This window comes from Bubalus bubalis, chromosome 12 (genome assembly GCF_019923935.1).
Source record: "Bubalus bubalis isolate 160015118507 breed Murrah chromosome 12, NDDB_SH_1, whole genome shotgun sequence".
Classification (NCBI taxonomy): Eukaryota; Metazoa; Chordata; class Mammalia; order Artiodactyla; family Bovidae; genus Bubalus; species Bubalus bubalis.
This window is the reverse complement of record NC_059168.1, coordinates 86982329-87006139: the sequence shown is the minus strand read 5'-3', so window position 1 is coordinate 87006139 and position 23811 is coordinate 86982329. Positions and strand designations below refer to the sequence as shown.

Genomic DNA, 23811 nt, shown 5'->3' with positions numbered 1-23811 from the left:
TGTGTGTGTGTGTGTGTGGTGGAGGGGAGGGTTAGGTTTTTTTTTTCCTCTAGTGATTTTGGATGGGGACATTGATTCCTCATCTTTTGAGATTTATGTTCCAATTATTTGAATAAAATCTAACTTTTCCTCCAAATCAGTGGCAAAGAAATACGAAAATAGAGAAAGGGTCATTATTTGAGTTCTTAAAGATCTTTATGTCATTCTGAAGAAGGAAGATTGTGTATTCTTCAGCCTACTCTGAGGTTCCAGATATAAGACTTTTTAAAGTGTGTGTGTGTCTGTGTGTGTCTGTGTGTGTCTGTGAGCATGCACACATACTTGTGTTTTATAGAGGAGGGATTGGATGTGCAATAGTTCATCTTTCTCTTTCCCACCTTCTTTAGCGGATATTGGAGTTTTTCTGTAATCTCATTATAGAAAGTATTTCTCTACACAGTGAGAATGGTCTGAACGTTCGCTTATCCAGACGTGGGTGACTTGGCCTGTTGTCCAAGGGCAAGTCAAGGCCAAGCTGCCACGTAGAACCAGCCCCTGGGTTGACGCGGGTGAGGAACAGAACACCCCCGTCTTGTTGCCGCCCCAGGACGCGGGGCAGAGCTCTGTCTTATGTCGTACATTTGCTGTCTCCCTGTCGTGGGTGCCACTGATAAAAGTCTGTCACCTTCCTAAATAAAGATGCCCGGACACCGCGCTTCTCCTTCAGGACTTGGTGGAGTCCCCTCTGCGAGCCTGGGCTGCATTGATAGAGGTGGGGGTTCACGGGAGAGGTCACACTGGTGAGACATCCCCAGCGCCTGCCTTCTCAGGGGGCCACTTGTGTGGAAAGTGGAAACGCTGAGTTACAAAAAGGGCCTGACACTTCCTCACTGTTCCCACGTTGTGGCGACGTGAAAGTCAGTTACGTCCCAGCAGCTTGGAGACTGCCCCTCAGGCCCTGGCCATCCAGCGGGCTGTTCATGTGAGTAGTTTTTTCAAGATACCACCACCCTTCTCTGCTCACGTGTTGTTTGTGGCGGCGGCTTTAGCAGCATCACTGCAGAGCTGGGTGGTTGCATTTGGCCCATGAAGGCGAAACTCTTATCAGACCCTCTGCAGAAAAAGTTAGCCTACTCCTGGTTTAGAAGAATACTTGAGAACTCCTTCGTGTATCTTGGTTGTGTTTATTCACTCCTCTCTCTACATGTTCTTTCCCTTGTTAAAAACCTGCGTGCTGAGCATGTGCTGTGTCCCAACTCCAGGAGCAGAAAGGCTGGTCTCTGTCCTCCTTGGGGACGACCAGCAGTCAGCCTGACACCCCCATCCAGACACACAGCTCATCCCCACGCATCAGCCCCTGTGAAAACCAAACATCACGCGAGGAATAAACTTAAGAAATACAGTCTGACAGACACTCTTCTCTGGTCTGTTTATCTTCTAAACTAGGAATTCTGGAGGATTTGCATGACCTTGTTGAATAGTAAGGTTGAGCAGATGCTTTAATCTTTATCTTTCCATTGATTAAATGAATATTATTATTTGATAGGACTGTATCTCTGTAAAAAAATTTTTTTAATATAAAAATGCCTAATGGGATACATATAAACACATGTAAGCACATCTGAACTTCTTAAAGAAAGGAAATCATACATTGGAACTTGTTTTACTAACCTCAGAGTTTTGGAGCCAAAGGAGCACTTTTGTGGCTCAAAATGTATAAGTTTGTAAACAATAATTACTTGACAGCAGTGGTTTTGACTTGGCCAATCATGAGAATGACCAGAGAGGACCTGAAACTGTCCTCAAGCCCAGAACCCACCCCGGGCTGGTGGGAGCAGGAACAGCAGGGGCAGCCCCACAGTCTCCAGTACAGGCTGACGGCCCGGACTTCCAGGCGAGTCAGGGTGTCCAGCGCTCACACTTGCAGGCAGGCTGATGTTCTGGCCACACTTTGAGAACCAGTGTTGCACAAGATTCTTAATTTTATACAAGTAGTTAGTATGATTGCTTTAAGTGGCAACCTTACATGGTACTCTTTTAAGAGTATGATACGTAAAAGTTGATTGATCAACATATTACACAAAACTGTTGTTACTAGACTTACAGAGTAGGAATGTAGGGTTCATCATCTTTCAGTATAAATACCAACCTGGCACTGCAGTTAAAAGTCACCTGGGGTGGTCTCAACAACCCTGCGCTTGACCAGTGGACCCTGGCCCATGTCACAGCACAGTTAGTGACGGAGCTGGGACCAAAACTGGATGCTTTGATTTTCAGACCAAAGCCTTTCCTGTTGACCACATTACTGCTTGCTAGGACGTACATACGGCATCTTGCCCCCTTGTCAGCCTTTGGTTGAGGCTTAGACACAGCATGCATGTCCCCCTCAGGGCTGGCGTGTCCCCCTCAGGGCCAGTGTGTACCCCTCAGTGCTGGCTGTCCCTGTGACTGTCCGGCGTGTTCCCGAGCCGCCCTTGTCTTTCTCCTGCGGGCCTTTAGCCCACTGACTCTGAACTTTGTGTCCCTGGACCAGACACTGCACATGCTGTTCACCTTTTACCGGTATGTCTGCGTGTCTGTCGAGACAAGGTGGCATTTTTTAATGCTGAGTTAGGGATGCTGTCCACTCTCTCTGATCCCATGTAGAAAACTGTCAGGTTTGGAAAGAGTTGGTGTTAAAAGAGAAGAATGTATGCAAGAAAGTGATCGCAAGTGGTCGTGAACGGTAGGGAGAGTGGACCCTTCAGAGATGTCTCTCTGAAGGCTCTGTGTTTATACTGACCCTGGGATTTGGCGCCTGCTTACTTCTGCTCTGAATAGAAACTTGATGCTGGGAAGCCAGGGGAGGTTAGGTTTTAGGTTGGATTACCGTGAAATCCTCTTGTAAAGGGAATATCACTTTGGAGCAAAGACTTCCTGGAATTGTGGAGGGTAAAGTGCAGTTTTCCCAGGCAGCTGTTTTTGAGTTAGGAATTGAGCCTTGTGGCCTAGAGTGATAAGAGAAAAGCTTAGATTTTCTACCAAGTTGTAAAATAAAAAATGTGACCGTTCGGTTACTGTATGTGCTCTGTTGTTTGCATGAACTGTTGTCTTTCTGTCTGCGATTCTGTTTGTCCTTCTTTCATTTATTCCATAGACTAACTTTTTAAGTTGGACTTATAGATTGTATATGAAATGTTTTTTTAAAAAAAACATATGAAAAGATATAAAGTCAAAGCCTTGAGTTTCTGTAGATCTGAAATTCACATGTGCTACTTTTGCCTGTGTATCTAGATGTATGTATTTAAAAAATTAGAGCAATTTGCTCATATGCTGAAAATTAGGTAAACGGAAAGAAAAAAGATAAGCAAGCTAAGGCAGTACTAGATCAGAAACTGTGCCAAGTATTAAGAAAAGTGCCAACAGCTCTTGGAACTCTGCTTGGTGTTCTGTGGCAGACTGGATGGGAAGGGGCTTGAGGGAGAGTGGATACATGTATATGTGTGGCTCAGTCCCTTCACTGTTCACCTGAAACTCACGACATTGTTAATCAGCTAGACCCCAGCATAAAATAAAAGGTTTCTATTTTAAAAGGTGCCAAATAGAGAAAATGGACCTAGCCTACTGAGTATTTACTATCTAGTTTGGGGCTTCCCTGATAGCTCAGTTGGTCAAGAATCTGCCTCCAATGTGGGATACCCCAGTTCGATTCCTAGGTTGGGAAGATCCCCTGGAGAAGGGAAAGGCTACCCACTCCAGTATTCTGGCCTGGAGAATTCCAGGAACTATATGGCCCATGGCGTCGCAAAGAGTCGGACACGACTGAGCGACTTTTGCTCACTCACTAATAGTGCACCAGTGTGGTAGGTCTGTGTTTAGTTGTTAGGGCTGCTGGGTTGTCACCTCATGGACTGGCCAGAATCTAGAATAAGGGTCTGGGGCCTTCAAAATGTGCCAGGCTGTTTTACAAACTGTAGTTCCAGTAATACCCACCATGTGGAGCTTATGCGTCAGAAACAAATTCTAAAATGAAAGCGTTGACTGGGAGCTCAAACACCTGTGGACCGGGCATGGGGAGGTTAGAATCCAGACTCACAGGTACGGGGGCCGGGGCGGGCGGTGCGCCCTGAGCATGTTCATGCTTGTGTACAGGATTAACCTGAGTTTCTCTAAGTGACAGCCTTCAGTGCCGCTTCAACCATGTGACTCACTGAGTTCATAAACTCCAGGATGTTGTAACATAGGTTTTACAGGTTATCCTAGGAGACGGTATAGACACAAATGCAGGCAGAATCCCCAAAGAGTTTGCAGCAGGCTCTCAAAAAGCTGCAAAGAGCACCTGTGCCCCCTTGGAACTTTTAAAGACAACGTCAAGAAAGACAACCGGCCTCATCCACCTTCCGATTATTAAATAAGTGTTCTGGGAGGAGAATTGACAGGGCTCAGAGCTGTCATTCCTATGGCCAAAAGTGGCTTTAAATTAACCCCTTATTACCTCTTAAAAAAAATCTTCTTTTAAATGAGAAGACAAGCTCTCGTTTCAAACATAATCTGAATCATTTCCATGGTGTTAGTATTTTTACCAGCTGTGCAATGGGTTACTGTCAGTGCCTGTTGCTTACAGGATCTTTTTCTTCCGTTTGCAGGTTTTCATCTCTGTGAACTGCTTGAGCACAGACTTCTCTTCTCAGAAGGGTGTGAAGGGGTTGCCTCTGAACATCCAGATTGACACCTACAGCTATAACAACCGCAGCAACAAGCCTGTGCATCGGGCATACTGCCAGATAAAGGTCTTCTGTGACAAGGTAAGGCCATCGACTGGATGTGGACACTTAGAATCCACCCTTCCTCATAGGAAAAGACCAGGGCCTTTCTTATACGTAAGTCCAGTAAGGATGTACTTTGAACTGTGGCGTTAGAGAAGTGGTGATGCTTTGGAACTGTGGTGTTGGAGAAGACTCTTGAGAGTCCCTAGATTGCAAGGAGATCCAACCAGTCCATCCTAAAGGAAATCAGTGCTGAATATTCATTGGAAGGACTGATGCTGATGCTGAAACTCCAATACTTTGGCCACCTGATGGGAAGACCTGACTCATTGGAAAAGACCCTGAAGCTGGGAAAGATTGAAGGCAGGAGGAGAAGGAGACAACAGATGAGATGGTTGGATAGCATCACCAACTTGATGGACGTGAGTTTGAGCAAGCTCCGGGAGTTAGTGATGGATAGGGAAGCCTGGCGTGCTGCAATCCATGGGGTTGCAGAGAGTCGGACACTACTGAGCAACTAACAGAACTGAAGCAGATATTGCTGATCACATAATATAGCTGATCTTAAATTAGCAGTTCATGTTTTAGCCATGCAAAACCACATTACACAGGAGAGAAAACTAATATCCTTTTGACTGAAAAACCAGAAGGGTCGATAAGCACGTTCTGTCGGGCTTGCCTGACAGGGTGGGACGTAGGGACACTGTGCCCAGTCCTGGGTGTGCCCTCAGCTCGCAGGGACCTGTGGGCAGTGGCCTGGAGTTGGAGCTCTTCCTGAGCTCTGTGTCCGAGGACTTCCAGTCTGCGTCGTCACTGGCACACCTCCCTCCAGGCTGTTCGGCAGGTTGTCCAGCAGCTCACTAAGGAAGGGGAAGATGAACTGCAGATTCTTGCTGACAGCAGCAGGTGGGTGGGAAGCGAGAGCACGGGCCAACATGATGTCAGTGTCATTCCTTTTCTCTGCTGTGACGCCTTGTTTTCTGGAGAAGAAATGGGCACTTTTGCCGGGTGCAGCGCTCAGCTGGATTAAATTCAGAAAGAAGCTGGCAGGCCCTGGTGCCCTGGGGATTGGAGACAGTGGTGTCCTCTAGAACTGTCCACTGAACTAAGAGTGAAGATGACTCTGACTTTTCCCACTCAGAAATACCGGCTTGCATTTTTTTTTTCTTGCAAATCTCCTCTTTTCATCCTGTTTGAACCTCTGTGTTATGAAGATTTTTTTAGAAGGTGCTAAGAACCCGGAAGTGAATTTGCCATCAGAGGCCTGGTGTCCTGACTTGTGCTTTGGGTGCACGGAGCACTGTGTCGGCTCCAGGGGGTGAGCCTGAGACCTTCTAGGGCCAGAGGGCAGGTCCAGTGATGTTTATTGAGTACCTGCCATTTGCCTCATCATGTTGTTATCAGTTGTATTAGTCTTCTGTTGTTGCTGTTGACAAATGACCACAAAATTAGTGGCTCAAAACAACACGTGTCCGTATTCTTCCAGTTCTGTAGGTCAGGGAGTCTGACCCAAGTCTTACTGGGCAAAAGTCAAGGTGCCAGAAGCCTGATTTCATCTGCAGTCTCTCGTGGAGAACCCGTTCCCCTGCCTTTCCGCTGTCTAGGGCTGCCCGCAGTCCTTGGCTCATGGCCTCGCCACCTTGCGAGCCATCCTGCCCCCTCCTCCTCTGGCTCCTCCGCTATGTGGACACTTGTGACTCTCCCGGTCTTGCAGTCAGCCCAGCCTCCTCCTCTTGCTGTGGAAGCGACGGAGGTCCAGCCTCTGGGCATCAGATGTGGGCATCTCTTAGGGGGCTCATTCCTCCTCCGTTTCCCCCCCGCCTGCCCCCCACTTTCTCACATGCTGCATCTTAACTGGTGGTAAGTCACATCTGCTCTGGAGCAGAGGTCTCTGACCCTGACTCGAATTTTCTTCCTTCATGCCACATTCTTCTTAGAGCCAAAAGAAAAATGATCATTATATCCATGTCCTTTTTCTAAAAATTCTAGGGAGAGGTTAAAGTTCGTATGCTCACATCTTTCCCTGTGCCTTGGCCACACTGCTACAGTCCCGCCTATGTAGTTTTCATCTCTGGAAGATCAGTTTGGATCTATTTTATGTCTTCCAAGACTGCTTACCACGTTCAGTTTTTCCCACAGGCTCTTTGAGCACATGGACTGTGGCTTCGGTAACCTAGCTATGGATTCCCATGTCAGTTCTGGGTGTTGCGGTGGTTTCATCCTCCTCCTCACTCAGGGTTTCCTGGCTCCTGGGATCTTAACAGGACACCAAAGGCTGTGACCTTGACCTTACTGGCTGTCGGGTGTGCCTGTCAGCTGTGAGTCTTCCTGAGCCTTGTCCTGAGATCTGGCAAACCTCCTTGGAAACAGTTGCATCTTCCAGGTCTTCTGTTGGATCTTCCATGTCTGCTAGGCAGGTCTGGGGGCTTCCCTGGTGGCCCAGTGGTAAAGAACCCTCCTGCTAATGCAGGAGACGCAGGTTCAATCTCTGGGTCAGGAAGATCCCCCTGGAGAAGGAAATGGCAACCCACTCCGGTATTCTTGCCTGGGAAATCCCAAGACTTTGATATGGAGTTATTTTTAGACTCTCAGAAGGAACTGAGCAAGACACAGACCAACCCCAGATGGTAACAGCAAGGAGCCTGGTGACCTTGGCCTCTTCTCCATCAGGGACGTAGTGTTTGCATCAGCTAGCAGTGGTGATGGGAAAGTTTGTGTGTGTTGATACATTAGTGATGTATCGATAAATGTAGAAGGTGGTTTTTCATTCCATATTTTAAAATGTTGTTTTATTGTATAATCGTGCCAAATCAACTGGATGATTTTTATTGCCACTGTTTGCTATCAGGGAATGTATTTACTGAAGAATAAATAACCAGTTCTTTAACCAAAAAAAACGTGCTATTCACTCAGTTGTGTCTGACTCTGCAACCCCATGGATTGTTGCTTGCTTGGCTCCTCTGTCTGTGGGATTCTCCAGGCAAAAATCACTGGAGTGGATTGCCACTCCCTTCTCCAGGGGATCTTCCCAACCCAGCAATTGAACCCAGATCTCCTGCATTGCAGGCGGATTCTTTACCGTGGAGCTACCAGGGAATGTGAATAACTTTGTAAACAAATCTGCACCATCTAGAAATAAATGCAAGTAGGTCAAACAAAATAGCTAACGAATAATTTTGTTTCCATTTTGCTTGCTTGCTCAATTTCAGGTTGTGTTGGTTCCTGATGTACTTGTGGGTCCACTTGTGCAGCCCTGCTGTTCTTTGTGTACTTCTGTGTACATGTGTGTAAATCCTCTTTGTAGGCCTGGGAGTAAAGTTTTTCTTTTAAGTGACTGCAGATTTCTAGCTAAATATTTGCTGTTATGAGTCATAGTTGGTTGGATCTATCACTTAGTCAACGCCAAGACCTTGGACAGAATCACAGTTTTCAGTAACCACATTGGCCGTACAGGACAGTATACTCAAAGTGGGATCAGCTTGTATTTTTTTCTCTCATTTTCTTGTTATTAGACAGCAAGAAAAGTCACTTGTGTCTTTGAAGCCAGTGTGCAGTACATTAGCTGATTTTCTTGGCTTCCATATGACCTGGCCTCATCTATTGTTGAGGGGAATTCTGCGCTCAGTTTTTTAAACAAGGGTTTTCCTGTAATTTTTTTTCTAGTTTAAAAATAGTTTTAAGAAAGGGCTTTTTTAGAGGAAACTACTGTAATAAGCTCCACAAGTATCATAAGCAGTGCAGTTCATCTCCAAAGAGGAGGTTTTTTTCCCACCAAAGGTCAGAATAAGAGCTAAGCATTTTAAGAGGGTCAGTAAACAGAGCCATGTCTTGTCTTCTCTCCACCCAGGGAGCCGAACGGAAGATCAGAGATGAAGAACGAAAACAAAGCAAAAGAAAAGGCAAGTGCACTGACCCCAGCTCCCAGTTGAACGCCTGTAAGTACAAGTGTTTCTGCCAAGTGTTTTAGACCTTTTCGTTCCAACAGTAACTCAAGGTTGTAAACAGAAGCTAGCGTAGTGGGTATTTTCTTCTTACTGCTGTGAAGTGATAGCTTTGCTTCCTTTAATCAGGAAGCAAAGACCGACGAGGGCCTGAACTAAGTCGTGCTCAGGAAACTCCAGGAAGGAGTCCTGAGTTTTTCCGGAGTTCAGACGATTTTGGCCCTCGGTTCTGGTTCAGGTTGCTGGCTACCATTCCTGACACGTAACACACATTCCACCCGAATAGCTGATGATGAGATTGGAACTGGCCTAGATTTTTAAGAGTAATAGTAACACCCTTTGGAACTCAGGTTGTCTTAATTTGAAATAGTGTGGTGTTCTTTTGTCAGATATTCTTAACATTTGCAGAATCGATAGGGCTTCTGTTTGGACGTTGTACTGGGAAAGCTTTTTTTTTTTCTTTTTCCTTTTTAATATGGCCAGCATTCATATTCACAGAATCCCGTAGCTCTCAGCTAAAAGGAAGGAAAAGAGCACACGCTCTGCACAGCTGGAGCTGGGGCATATGCTCTGCACGGCTGGAGCTCAGACGGCCGCACCTGCTCTCTGCATGGTTGCCGCCCAGCAGATGTGGCCTGAGCATGCCCATCCGGGCTCTGCCGCTGGCCTCACAGTGCAGCTCGGGAGATGTCCCTTCAGAGAGCCGCTTGGCGGCCGAGGGCTGGGGGACGGTGGAGTCTGTAGTTCAGTAAATAAAGAATTAGACAGTCACGTTGCCTCTCCGCCTCCCTGGGGTTCGGTTCTGAAGATGAAGGTCTGGAGTTGAGGTGCCTGTTCTGAGGTCAAGAGTACACTGCTGTCGGAACAGATTACCTAATGAGGAGAGCCAGGGTGAAACTACCTGTAAATTATGTTTATACAATCGTTAAGTTTTAGCCTTTCAGGCAGAAGCAATCACATACTTTGTCTCTGTTCTGGATCTTTCTCTGTGTGTGTGTGTCTTTGTGTTTAAATGTGGCTTTTTCTCTCCTGCTTTTGGTAAGATGTGCGATTGATTTTAGTGCAAATACAAACACATTGTGTAAATTTTCGCAGTTCAGGCAGCATGACCTGTATCTGCTGTTCTGCTATAATTTAAGTTTCTTAAACAAGGAAGATGCTCTGTAGCCTGCCTGCAGTCTGGGAATGGAAGCTGCTGACTGTGGTGTCCTCCTGTTTTGTTTTGTTTTGTTTTGTTTTTTTCAGTTTCTGACGTCAAAGTACCACTTCTTCCCTCTCACAAGCGCATGGACATCACGGTTTTCAAGCCCTTCATTGATCTCGACACGCAGCCTGTCCTCTTCATCCCCGACGTGCACTTTGCCAGCCTTCAGCGGGGTGCTCACGTAGGTAACCCGGATCCCAGGGTGGCTGTTGGGAGGCGACAGGCCCCAGGAGAGTCTTTGGCAAACAGAAGCCAGAGCTTGGTGAGGTCTGCTCAGGGTTAGAGATCAGCTCTTTGGAGTGTCTGGTTTGGGCGACGTGACGTTCTCACGGTTAGGTGTGTGTAAGCATCATTGCCGTGGAATCGCAGCCCCAGACCTGCGGACTTAATTCTGTATGGATGTTATCTGTTGGTGTCTTCGCTCTTTAAAAGACACTGGAATGATAACATGTGGAGTTGAGTTTGTGATCTTGTGAATTTCACTTCCATGGGTCTGGACAGGAGGGAAAAGCCAGAGGAATACCAGGAGTGGGAGCCTTAATAGGATGAAGGATGTCTGAGCACTCTCCTCGCAGTTTCAGTTAGGGGACCGTCACTGGCACATGGTTGGTCGTGTCTTGGCCACTAATCTGAAATTTATCAAAGCTGCAGGCACACTCTACTTGGAGCAGAAGCTCAGTGGAGGTTGGACTCGGGCGGAGTGGAGCATGCCCTCCACCTGAGTTCAGGTAGATGCCCCAGAGACGTATGCCAGGAGCTTTGTACACAGATTCCGACAGACAGATGTTTTTTCAGAGTTCTTCAGGAAAGGCACTGCCAGGGTATTCAGTTTCTCGTGAGTCTAGGGTGAGCGGGGTTCAGTAATCTTGTGCTGTAAAGGGCCCAAGAATAAACATTTTAGGCTTTTTGGGGTTGAAGGCTCTCTGTTGTGACTTGCGTCTGCTGTTGTGGGGCCAAAATGGCCTTAAACACTGCGCCAGGAATGGGCGTGGCTGTGCACCAGTAAATACTGTATTTACATAAATGGGCGTCAGGCCAGACTTGGTTCATGGGCTGTAGTTTGCCAGCTCCTGAACTGGAGGAGTGCAAGACATCTTTAAGAATCTGGTCATTGAATAAGGCTAACGGAGTTTGTGTGAGATTTACATTCCAAATTACTTTCATTTTAGGAATAATTTGTTTAAGGTCTGAAATATTTTAGCATATGCTTGAAAAACAATCTTTTTTTTTCCCTTGGTCTTAGGTCCTTCCCATTGCCTCAGAAGAATTGGAGGGTGAAGGGTAAGGTTTATGTTTTGTTTTACTAAACTCTTTTTATTTTGAAACATTCTCAAACCTCTAGAATAATTACAGTACAAAGAACTCACTTTTTCCTGAGCCACTGGCGAGTAAGTTGCTGGCAGTGACCCAACACCCCTGAGTCCTTGGCGGTGGTGGTTGTTTAGTTGCTCAGTCGTGTCCGACTCTTTTCGACCCCATGGACTGCAGCTCGCCAGGCCTCCCTGTCCATCACCAACTCCTGGAGCTTGCTCAAACTCACGTGCATTGAGTCACTGATGCCATCCAACCATCTCATCCTCTGTCGTCCCCTTCTCCTCCTGCCTTCAATCTTTTCCCAGCATCAGGGTCTTTTCCAGTGAGTCAGGTCTTTGAATCCGGTGGCCAAAGTGTTGGAGCTTCAGCTTCAGCATCAGTCCTTTCAATGAACATTCAGGACTGATTTCCTTTAGGATAGACTGGTTTGATCTTCTTGCAGTCCAAGGGACTCTCAAGAGTCTTCTCCAACACCACAGTTCAAAAAGCATCAATTCTTCAGTGCTCAGCTTTCCTTATAATCCAACTCTCATATCCATACATGACTAGTGGAAAATCCATAGCTTTGACTAGACGGACCTTTGTAGGCAAAATGATGTCTCTGCTTTTTAATACTCTGTCTAGGTTTGTATGTTTCCACAAATGAGGATGTTCCCCTGCATAACACAGTCAGAATGTTGACATCAAGGCCTTAGCATGGTACCAGCCAGTCCAGGCTTTGCTAATTGTTCCAAAAACATCCTTTATGGCAAAAAAGGGTCCCTTTCAGACTCACACAGGGTCTTTCGTTGTCCTGGCTCCTGAATCTCCTTCCGTTGGGAATAGCCTCTGCCTCTCCTTGGTTTCCTGAGCTAATGCTTCTGCAGGTCACACTCCCGCCATTTTGTAGGCTGTCCCTCTGTCTGGGTCTGTCCCTGGTTTCCTCTCGGGGTGAATGATGCATCTGGGCAGGACTGGCACAGACGAGGCCCTGCTCTCAGCGTGTCCTGTCGGGGACACGTGTTTTCAGGGCACCCCTGCTGGCGATGTTCGCTCTGGTCACTTGATTCAGGCAGGTTCTGCCAGGCTTCTCTGCTGTGTAGTGAAACTCTTTCTCCTCTTGTAGGTGTTTTGAAGGGAGGTGCTTTGTAAACATCTCACTCCTTGTCAAGCTTTTAATTTCTCATTTGCATTATATCTGCATGGGCTTGTGGTTTCCCATTGTATTCAATACGCTGTGATTCATCATCATCATTTACTCTGCTCACGTGGTCCCAGGGCCAGCAGGGTCCCTCTCACTTGCTCCTGGATCACTCTTGCTCGACCCTCCTGCCCTCACCACTCCAGTACTTCCTCACCTTCAGGCATGGCGTCTACCAGGCACTTGTTTTTCTGCCCTACTCGGGCCCCGAAATCAGCCTCTGCTCTAAGAAACCTAGGTTCCTTATAAAGATTGAGCTTTGGAAAGCCGGAGGAAGCCCCTGGGTGTGCTGGTTGCTGTGATGGTGTAGATGCCCCCTGCTCCCAGGGGCACCCTTCTCAGCCTCGCCGGCAGCCCTCCCGCCCAGCGCTCCACCAGGCAAGGGTCTGGTCACCTTCTGTGAGCCATCCTGGCTCCCCTGCTGCTGCTGCTAAGTCGCTTCAGTCGTGTCCGACTCTGTGCGACCCCATAGATGGCAGCCCACCAGGCTCCCCCGTCCCTGGGATTCTCCAGGCAAGAACACTGGAGTGGGTTGCCATTTCCTTCTGCAATGCATGAAAGTGAAAAGTGAAAGTGAAGTCGCTCAGTCGTGTCCAACTCTTGGCGACCCCAGGGACTGCAGCCTACCAGGCTCCTCCACCCATGGGATTTTCCAGGCAAGAGTACTGGAGTGGGGTGCCATTGCCTTCTCCCTCCTGGATCCCCATGCCCACCCAAATGGGCCACGGGCCTCGCAGAAGGCAGGCTCTCTGCAGCCTCTCTAACTCCTGTTCTCAGACCTGAGTCCTGCAAGTGCTTTCCTTGGAGACCTGTTCTGTGCTGGAAGCTGAGACAGCATTTTAAGGTCCAGCTGCTATTCTTAAAGTGATGGTTTGGCTCAGAAGCTCGCACTTACTTCATTTTCAGTTTTTTGGTTTTTTTGTGTTTTTTTTTTTTCACTATTTTCCTGCTCACTCACTGAACCTTACAACAGTGAGCTCACTGTGACTTGTGCCTTTGATAGCCAGTCCCACCGGTCTCTTCACTTCTTTCTTCATGAAAGTCGCTCAGTCGTGTCCGACTCTTTGCGACCCCGTGGACTGTAGTTCATGCAGTTCTCCAAACCAGAATACTGGAGTGGGTAGCCTTTCCCTTCTCCAGGGGATCTTCCCAACCCAGGGATTGAACCCAGGTCTCCCGCATTGCGGGTGGTTTCTTTACCAGCTGAGCCACCAGGGAAGCCCAAGAATACCGGAGTGGGTAGCCTATCCCTGCTCCAGGGGATCTTCCCAACCCAGGAATCGAACCAGGGTCTCCTGCATTGCAGGCGGATTCTTTACCAACTGAGCTATCAGGGAAGCCCTTCTTTCTTCATATGCAACTGGAAATATTTCCCCTCCCTTTGTATTTCCGCTGACACTGCCGTATTTTTTCCGATCCTCTGGGGTTTGGTGCTGTGATTGTCTCCAGAGTCGTTCCATTCGTCTTCTGCTGGTGGATCCTGGTGTCCGCTCCAGTCTCTGCCACACCCTGATCACTGCAACATAAAAGTCTTAAGCCTCCCAAGAGCTGAGTGATCGAGGTTTTCTGGATTCAATTCATCTTCCTCGGGACTCTCTGTCTCAGCCAGCGTGGCTGAGTGTTTTCCCGCTCACACACCCTCCCTCTTTTGACGCGCTCTCTCCTCTGTTACCACTTTCACACGCATCTCACATCCCACCTCCTTCATAAGTTTTTTTTTCCTGAAGAGAAACCCCCTTCCCGAGAGGGCAGCTGGAGCCGTGTGAGGGCAGCAGGGGTGTCCTGCAGGCTCCTGAGTGTGTGGCCCCCTCTGCCATTCAGTCACACGAGCCCGGCTCAGTCAGCTTCTTCCCTTGAGCCCCAGATTTTCATCCACAAAATAGGCCTGGCCCATTTTAAAACGAAGGGCGTTTTAAATGTAAAATCCAGTGATAACACCTGGAAACTCCTTTTGTTTCTGCAAGTGATTGAAAGTGATGTCACTAATTGCCCACCTCGGATCACCTGCAGGTCCAGCTTGAAGAGGGGGCCGTACAGCTCGGAAGACGACTTTGTGATCCCGCCTCCTGCTAAGCTGACCCGGGTAGAAGAACCAAAGAGAGGTGTGTTGGTTTACGTTTCGTAGTGGGAGTTTTCAGTGGGAAGTGAGCTCTGAATCCAGCCAAAGCATGAATTCCTCAAACAGAACTCATCAGTGTTGACTTCCCTTGAGTGTTCCTCCGTCAGAGCAGCTCCTCCTGGCTTGAGCTGGGACTTCCAGCAGAGTTAAAAAGAAGCTGAAAGCTGTGTTCCTTGAGACAGATTTTATATTGGTTCATGTTTGCCGTCCTTAACGTGGACGTCTCTTTTTATTTTTCCCAATACCCACAATCCGTTTTCTTGTTTTGCTCCTATCAATGAATTACACTTTTCCCTCCTTCTTCCCCACTGGGGATCAGTGCTGCTCTACGTGCGGAAGGAGTCAGAAGAAGTCTTCGATGCCCTGATGCTCAAGACTCCATCCTTGAAAGGCCTGATGGAAGCTGTAAGTAGTAGGAGCTTCGTAATCCTCTTACTTGCACAGAATTCGATCAGAACAAATTTTACCATCCCGTCCGGGTTCCTTGGTGGTGCTGGAGCCTTTCCTGAGTCCCAGCACCTTGTCTGTGGCCAAGGCACGTGCCACGTTTCACCCCGACCCACCCCCCCCACCCCAGAACTTAGTCTTCAGCAGTTGCAGGGCTGTGCCTACCTCACACCACTGTGCCCAGTGCACCCATTGGTAGACAGTAATCACCCACCAGCGTCTAGTCCACTGAACTGAGTGGATTTGTAACGGCCCTTGGAATGGTTTAACTTTCCTGTGCTTGGTTAAAAAGAGATTGCCACTTAACAGACTACTTAGAAGCCAACAAAAAATTATTTCTATCAAAATCTTAAAAACTTCCACACATAAAACAGTGGCTCCTTCATCGGCCTTTGGAACTCCTGATCTTGGGGAGTGACTGAATTCGTGTCAAGATCTTACCCGAAGCCTATTTGTGGAAAGGCAGAATTGTGACCAGAAGAGGTGACCCCAGCCAGGTGATTTAAAGTGAAGTCACTAGCGGCACACTTCTGATCATCTGCATGTCTAGCTTGAGAAGAGGCCCATACAACTTCAACGGCTCGGAGATCCTTTTGCCGCAGCATCTCAGCAAATGGCCCAAGATCACACTGACCCCAGCCTGCCCTTGGGGACATCATAGAGACACGAGAAGGGTGCCAGGCTGATCCCTGTTTTGGCTTTGCCCCAGAGTGAAATGCAAGGGATCAGCACTGTGTCTTGATATGTATCCACCTCGGGCCCCTATAAATCATGGTAATCTTTGAGCTCAAAGTGAGTCCATAACTCGGCTGGAAGCAGGTTTCCCCTGACTACTGCTGAATGTTGAATTCATTTAACAAATGTTTGTGAAGGGCCTACTTTGTGCCCGGCACTGTTCTTGGCACTGGAGATACAGGAGTACATGACCCAGTGCTGAATGGAGTTTACATCCTGGTTGGGAAAATGGCTACAGTGAAATCAGCAGAGGCCACTGTGTAATTTGCCAAGCACTGATGGATGCGGGGAGAAATAACCTCAAATATGCAGATGACACCACCCTTATGGCAGAAAGTGAAGAACTAAAGAGACTCTTGATGAAATTAAAAGACGAGAGTGAAAAAGTTGGCTTAAAACTCAACATTCAGAAAACTAAGATCATGGCATCTGGTCCCATCATTTCATGGCAAATAGATAGGGAAACAGTGGAAACAATGAGAGACTTTATTTTTTGAGGCTCCAAAATCACTGTAGTGACTGCAGCCATGAAATTAAAAGACGCTTGCTCCTTGGAAGGAAAGTTATGACCAACCTAGACAGCATGTTAAAAAGCAGAGACATTACTTTGCCAACAAAGGTCCATCTAGTCAAGGCTATGGTTTTTCCAGTGGTCATGTATGGATGTGAGAGTTGGACTATAAATAAAGCTGAGCACCAAAGAATTGATGCTTTTGAACTGTGATGTTGGAGAAGACTCTTGAGAGTCCCTTGGACAGAAAGGACATCAAACCAGTCTATCCTGCAGGAAATCAGTCCTGAATATTCATTGGAAGGGCTGATACTGAAGCTGAAATTCCAATACTTTGGCCACCTTATGCAAAGAACGGACACATTTGAAAAGACCCTGAAGCTGGGAAAGATTGAAGGCAGGAGGAGAAGGGGACGACAGAGAATGAGATGATTGGATGGCATCACTGACTCGACAGGCATGAGTTTGAGTAAGTTTCAGGAGTTGGTGATGGATAGGAAGCCTGGTGTGCCGCAATCCGTGGGAATCACAAAGAGTCAGACACGACTGAGATACTGAATTGAACTGATGGATGCTATGGGGAGAACTAAGGCAGTGCCCTGGATGGCAGCCAGGGGGCGCTGTCGCCCAGTCTCTGGGAACCGGGTGTCACCGCGGCTCCTCCCCTGCACCTCAGCCAGCAGCGCCCAGTGCCACCTGTCGCCCTCTGCTCTGGGTCATTCAGCTTCCTGTGACTTCTCCCTGTTCCTCCGGCTTCCTTGTCTCCTGACAGCCCTTCCTCACTTCTTGATGATGGAGAGAGAGGAGAGTGTGGAAAAGACTGGGACTTGCTGTGCCAAATATAATTCATTTACAGCGCTTAAGGAATTCATTCCAGCCTCCCATCTCCTGGGCTGGGGGTTTCATAAACACAGTGATCATCCAGTGGTACAGAAAAGAGGTGAACGTGTATGATGGCAGCTTGGATGTGGTTCGATGTGTACGGTATCTCTTTGTTAGATTGAAAGTGATCTGCAGGCCGGTCTTCTGAGGCCCCTATTTCAGGGCCGCGCAGAGCCGTGCTCTTCAGGTCGAGGGTGGGCAGGGCAGTGACCCCTGGGTGGGAGCGGTCTGGATAGCTCCTCAAGTAACAGTGTCTGACCCAGATTGAATCAGCCCCTGGTCCTTGGAGTAGCCGTCCCCTCCCTGTGCAGACCGCTCTGTGCCCGAGAGGAAACCTCCAGAGCTCACTGCACTGTGTGGACCCCGCGCCCCTGGTCGGGAGGGGAGGGGGGCCGGGACTGGGGCCCGCGGCGCCTCAGCCAGAGCCCACTGCCCTCCGGAGAGGCTCTGCCCCCGGCGAGGTGCCAGCCTGGCTGTGGCCAGGGCCCTTGGATGTGCCTTCTGAGCTGGGAAATCAAACAATTCCTTCCTTCCGGTGAGTCCGTGTCCGAAATGAACTCCTGCTTTGTGCTGGACATGCCTTAATCCCACGACAGTCGTGGGGTATGTGAGGTGAGGGTCTCTCTTTCCTGTTGAGAGGAGGCCAAGGGTTAGAACAGTCACCTGCCAGTGGAAACTGAGTCAGAACTGATGCTGTTTAGGCGTGTCTCACTCCAGAGTGAGGCCTTTGTGCGCTGAGTAAAGTGCCTAGACAGGATGCTTGTCAACACTTATGGAGCCTGCAGCTCGGAGAGGGGCCCATGTGGACGTCAGCATGCTCGGAGCTCCCAGCTCAGAGAGGGGCCCACATGGATGTCAACATGCATGGAGCTCCCAGCTCAGAGAGGGGCCAATGTGGATGTCAACACGCATGGAGCTCCCAGCTCAGAGAGGGGCCCATGTGGACGTCAGCATGCTTGAAGCACACAGCTCAGAGAGGGACACACATGGATGTCAACATGCGTGGAGCCTGCAGCTTGGAGACTGGCCCACGTGGACATCAACACGCATGGAGCCTGCAGTTCGGAGAGGGGCCCACATGGATGTCAACACGCATGGAGCTCCCGGCTCAGAGAGGAGCCAACGTGAATGTCAACATGCACGGAGCTCCCAGCTCAGAGAGGGGCACACATGGATGTCAGCACGCATGCAGCCTGCAGTTCGGAGAGGGGCCCATGTGGACGTCAGCATGCATGGAGCCTGCAGTTCAGAGAGGGGCACACATGGATGTCAACATGCATGGAGCCTGCAGTTCAGAGAGGGGCCCACATGGATGTCAACATGCATGGAGCACTCAGCTCAGAGGGGTGGATGGAGGACTTTAGTTTTCTTGTTGCAGCAGCGTTCGCTCCTCAGACAGGACAAGTGCAGCTCATGGATTTTGGGTGGAGAGAGCAGTTGTGTACTTTCTCTGTAAACCTAACACTGCTCTGTAAGGTATTAATTTCAAAACACAATGGCCATATAGTAGAGTTGTGACACCTGTGACTTTGGGAAGCAACAGAGCCCTGATTCCAGCTCTCTCCAAAGGCAGGTAGCCCCGCCTCCCCAGGACGGATAGGCCGTCATCTGTGTCTTTGTGTGTGCAGATGTGAGAAACAGAAAGCTAAGTGTCTGTACCACTGGATGAATGTATTTGTTTTGTCAAGTCATGAACACACAACTTTGTAATATTATTTTTCTTTTGTTCTTTTAGATCTCTGACAAATATGATGTTCCCCAAGAAAAGATAGGCAAGATCTTCAAGAAGTGTAAAAAAGGGTGAGTGCCGACTGGCAGCCTTAGAGCCTCTGAGTGATGTCAGTGTCACAGAGCAGAGACTAGGAGTGATGTCCCTGTTACAGCACAGCCCTCTGAGTGATGTCAGTTTCATAGAACAGCCCCTCTGAGTGATGTCAGTTTCATAGAAAATTACTTTCATCCACCTGAATTTGTGCCCAGTCAAGAACCAGTTATAGAAACATCAGTGCAAAAAGACAGTTTTTCATACTAGATTATCCACATAAAGTTGATTTATTTTTCTAGGGCGTCTTTGTGGATTTTTCCAAGTAGCATCTTTGCTTCTCCCATGCTTGGCAGCAGTGCAGTGGCTCCAAATCCCAGGGCGCGTGATAAAATTGACCACGGCTGACAACAGTCGCTGCCCCATTTATTGAGCCCCCATCATGAGTCGGGTGCTGGACCAGGCACGCGTGTGTTACTTAGTTCTCATGTTACCATTACTCTAAGACAGGGGTTACTACTCAGTTTCTGGATGAGGCAGCCAAGCCCCAGAGAGCCTAGGAAGCTTTTCCAGGATCAAGGTCAGCTTAGTGCCAAGGCCAAGCTTCAGGTTCTGTTTTGACCAACATCAAAGCCTTCGCTCCATCTCCCTCCACCCTCCTGCCCTGAGTCATGTTTTCAATCATGGAATGTTGCTTCTTTGTTCAGAAGTTAATATTTTTAGAACTGTACTTAAGTGTCAGTACTGATTGGCATGGGTAAGCAGGGTACAGAGTAAGCATTTTTTGGCTTAATTCTAAAGCATGTGGAATGTCCCTGATGGGCCTAGTGGGAAGGGTTGGCCTTGATAGTAGATCGGCTAAACTTTGAGGGTAACTCACTGGGGAAAATAGTCGTCAGGGAGCTGTGGCTTCCATCGCGTAGGTTGACTTGACTGATGTGCCTTCTGTAGCTGGACCATATGCTGCTTCTGTAGACTTACTTTGTTCACTGTAATAAGTACTGTTTATTGAATGATTACTGCACACTGAAATAATAACTCAGCTACCGTGTGTTGTTTATCATACACCCTGCATGTGAAGTGCTTTACCCAAGCTCCTCATTTCATCCCTAAACAACCGTGTAAGATTGACCCTACTATTATACCCATTTCACAGATGAGGAAAGTGAGGCATAGGGAGTGTAACTAGTTCGCCTCACGTGGCACAGCTAGCAAGTGGCAGTGATAGCTGTGGAGTTTGGGTGTGACTGCAGAGTGGGCAGGAGCGAGCAGGCCTGTCTCGTCTCCCTTTTCCAGGATCCTGGTGAACATGGATGACAATATCGTGAAGCATTACTCCAACGAAGACACCTTCCAGCTGCAGATGGAAGAGTCCGGGGGATCGTTCAAGCTCACCCTCACTGAGATCTGAGGACGCCCCGCCCACGACTCCCAGCAAGCTCAGCGAAGCTGTCACCTGGGCCTTTGGGGTTGGCAGGCCACAGGTTTGCCAGTCGGCCACCTTCCAAATGTGGGTGGATGTCAGTGGAAGTTGGAGGTGGCGCTGCTTTTGGCTTGGAGATAGCATTGAATGTATTGCATTGACGTTTTTCAGATGACCCCAGAAAGCATATTTGAATTTTCTGCTATAAATACTTAGGATTAAAAGTGGAAACTTTGTTCCAAGATTTGCTAGGTTACCTGGGAACCTTTAGGATATCTGCTACATTATTTATGGAACTGTCTCTTCAGCACGGTGCAGGTCAGACTCGGTGTGACTCTGACCGCCTCAGGTCATGGGCACGGTGCCCCCACCAGACAGGGGCGCCCTCTCTCCTCGGCCTCTCATTCCCCAGTAAGTGTTTACTCCAACAGGGCAGGTTACCGAAATCTTCCTTTGCGACTGTCTTGAACATATCAGCTGCCTCTATTATGAAGAACCGGACGCGGACAGCGCGCCTCCGCCAGGCCGAAGCCGCGTGTGTGCAAGCGCAATGCGTCCTGAAGGCCTGTGTCTGTAAATGTGTACATACCTGTCTTATAGAAATAGATAATATATACGTGTGGTGTCTGTACATACAGTGAGGAGACGCGATGAGGTCTACCCTGAGGACTTTCTTGAGAGGATAAGTTATTTCAGACCACGTACACCCAGCAGGTAGCATGCTGTGCTTAGTGAATCCCACTCACAAGCTTTCTCTGGGTTTTCCCAAACACAGCCACCATTCTGTAGCCTAGCAAAACCTCAGTTGACAGAGATGCTGCACGCTCTTGAGAAGGTTGTTATTTGGATGTCTGCACTGTTTAACAAATGAAGTAAAGGAAACAGCACTACCGCAGCTCACGTCTGCCATGTCCGCTAGTATCAGTCAGGCGTCCCCGACAGCGGGAATAAACACGGTGATCACGGCACATACTGTCGTCACCATGAACCAGGAGATGCAACTCGGGACGGAGTACTTCCAGATCTCTGTGCTACAGGAAATGACTTCTGTTTTATCACGTTTCAGAACCTCCAGGCTTTGATTGTCTTGTATGCTAACAGTTCTACAAAGCATTCATGAGTTTATGAAACTGTATTGCTATGGGGAACATTTTTATACGTGTTTAAATATATAAAAATACTAAAGAGTGTAATTTTGTAACAGAAATAAAAATCGCAGGTATCTTTAGGTTCAGGGAAGTAGAATAGGCTATTTGTATACATAGGATTGATAGTTACATTCTTCCATTAAAATATTCTAATGAAGTATGTGAACTTAATTGCTGGCTTTCCAAGATAAGATGTTATGGGACACGGGTCATATAACAATATTTTGTATTTTGTTTTATGGAATTGATTTTGTCTTGTTTTTAATTGTATAATTGAAGATGTATTTTAAACCAAAGGGATTAAATTTTATATGTCAATTTCGTAATACGTCCTTTCCTGTTATTTAGCTTGGCTTTTCCTTTCATTAGTCAGTAAAAGCAGAATCTCAGATCTTAAAAAGTAGAGCTGAAAAGAATCACCTTCGTGTTTTCTCCTTGTTTCCCAGCATGTAAACTTGGGAAAACTCGCTTCCTTCCTCTTAGTCTTGCCTTAGAGGGTCTGAAATGATCTGAGTAATTGTTTACCGAGGGGGCCCCAACTGAGTTTTTAACTACTACCAAAATTTAACCACCAAAGCTTAAGGTAAATGCTTTCAGACCTGAAATCTCAGAGTTCTTAGTTTAAAGCTTAACAGAAAATGTTTGGTTTAAAAATCTACCAGGGACTTCCCAGGTGGTCCAGTGGTTGGGACTCTGCGCTCTCACTGCAGAGGGCCCAGGTTCCATTCCTGATCAGGAAAGTAAGAACCTGTAAGCTGTGTAGCTTGACCAAAAAAAGGAACAAAAATCTACCAGTAATGTTTCAGATCATCAGAATTTCTAAATCACACGGCTGTTGTTAAGTACCCGCCGGTAATCCAGGGCCAAAATGTGATAGACACTGAAGTATATTTCTAGTGAACACATGATCGCAGAAATGAAGTAACTCCCAGGGAGGTTTCCTGCAATGCCTGTGGACCTCTCGCTCTAATCCTGGGGCCACAGGTCAAAACTCCTGAGGGGGAGACCCCACGCATGGTCCCCTGATGCCCCAGAGCCTGTGGGGTGGGGCCTTTGTGGCTTCGCCCAGGGGACCCTTCTGGACTCTGCTGCCCTGTCCCTTCACACTTCCTGCCTTCCTTCCGTCTTTGTTTCTTTCTCCCTCGGTCACTTAGCTTTCGCCTTTTGTCTCAGAGCTTGGCTTTGCCCTGGAGGCAAGGGGCTTCTCCTGTCTCCCCAGTGGAGAGCCCAGGTCCCCTGACCCTGCACACACACACACACACACACCCCGCACCTTGTGACCCTAACCTGCCCGCCGCCCTCCCCATCCTCTTGTCTCCCTGGATCGCTGGCAGCCTGCCCGGTGCTCAGGTGCTCAGTCAATGATCCTGTAACAATGAGGTAACAAGCTGGTGCCCTTGACAAGCCCCGCCCCTTGCAGGACATCAGCAGCAAGATGGGTTAGAAGTCAGCAGCTCAGAAGTAAGCGTGGCTGGACCTGGCCCCACGGCACACAGTGGGGATCATCTGCCTAACCTGGCGGTAGCCAGGAAAACAGCACCTGAGCCAGGGCCCTGGAGCAGGGGTGTCAAGGAGCCGACTGGACGTCATGGGGGCGGAGTTGCAGGGGCTGCATGCGGCTGGCAGGTGCAGAGGGCGGGGTCACCACCCCTGCTCCCGCCGACCAGGTGTGCACTCATTCAAGGTCAGTGTCCTCTGTCCACCCTGTGGAGCTGGAGTATTACTGTCATCCGGTGTCAGCAACATCTGCGTCTCACCTGCACACACTGCCACCAGCGTATGAGCACGGGCTGGTGGGCGGTGTGGTCAGGCCCTGAACCCACACGGCTGCCCCAAGGGCGTCACAGCAGGTGTGCACCAACAGGCCACAATCCCTTCTCTGCTCCGCTCACCTCTGTCTCACACACACACCCTTGACCCTGAACTCCTTTAGCCATCATCCCCCTTCAAATCTTTTAGCCAAATTTTAGAACATTTTACAAATGTAACACATGCCAAGAAAAAAATCACACGCCATGAGAAGGAACGAGGAGAGCTCCGCGAGAGCGTCTCTCTGAGAGGTGAGTTTTCTGACACCCAGTCCAACGTCCCAGAGAGAACCAGCCATCCGTTTCTCCATCCACACCAGAATCCTCCAGGCAAACTCAGGGGCACTGTGCATATTGTCCTGCAGGTAGGGTCATACTATTTGCAGATGTTTTCATTTATCACTCTTCTTTAGACATGAGTTCTTTTTAGTGACTGCATTGTATTCCATTGTAGAAATGACCACCATCTAATCAGTACCCAGGGCTTCCCTGGTGGCTCAAATGGTAAAGAATCTGCCTTCAGTGCAGGAGATGCGAGTTCAATCCCTGCGTCGGGAAGATTCTCTAGAGGAGATTCCAGTATTCTTGCCTGGAGAATCCCATGGACAGAGGA

The 23811-nt window shown here is 48.3% G+C and overlaps 1 protein-coding gene across 5 annotated transcripts in view; it reads left to right on the top strand.

Moving 5' to 3' along the window:
- GRHL1 (grainyhead like transcription factor 1) overlaps positions 1 to 21716 on the top strand; it is a 49339-nt gene extending 27623 nt beyond the window's left edge. For 3 of the 5 annotated variants that reach the window (XM_044926255.2, XM_025261567.3, XM_044926257.2), the window contains exons 9-16: positions 4605 to 4763; positions 8572 to 8659; positions 9911 to 10050; positions 11113 to 11150; positions 14374 to 14465; positions 14802 to 14887; positions 18793 to 18857; positions 20116 to 21716. In XM_044926255.2, the coding sequence (XP_044782190.1) occupies positions 4605 to 4763; positions 8572 to 8659; positions 9911 to 10050; positions 11113 to 11150; positions 14374 to 14465; positions 14802 to 14887; positions 18793 to 18857; positions 20116 to 20230 (783 nt within the window). In that variant the 3' untranslated portion in view covers positions 20231 to 21716. The remainder of the gene's footprint in view (positions 1 to 4604; positions 4764 to 8571; positions 8660 to 9910; positions 10051 to 11112; positions 11151 to 14373; positions 14466 to 14801; positions 14888 to 18792; positions 18858 to 20115) is intronic. The other 2 variants (XM_044926256.2, XM_025261568.3) reach the window with 1 other exon arrangement.
- Positions 21717 to 23811: the final 2095 nt, after the last annotated feature.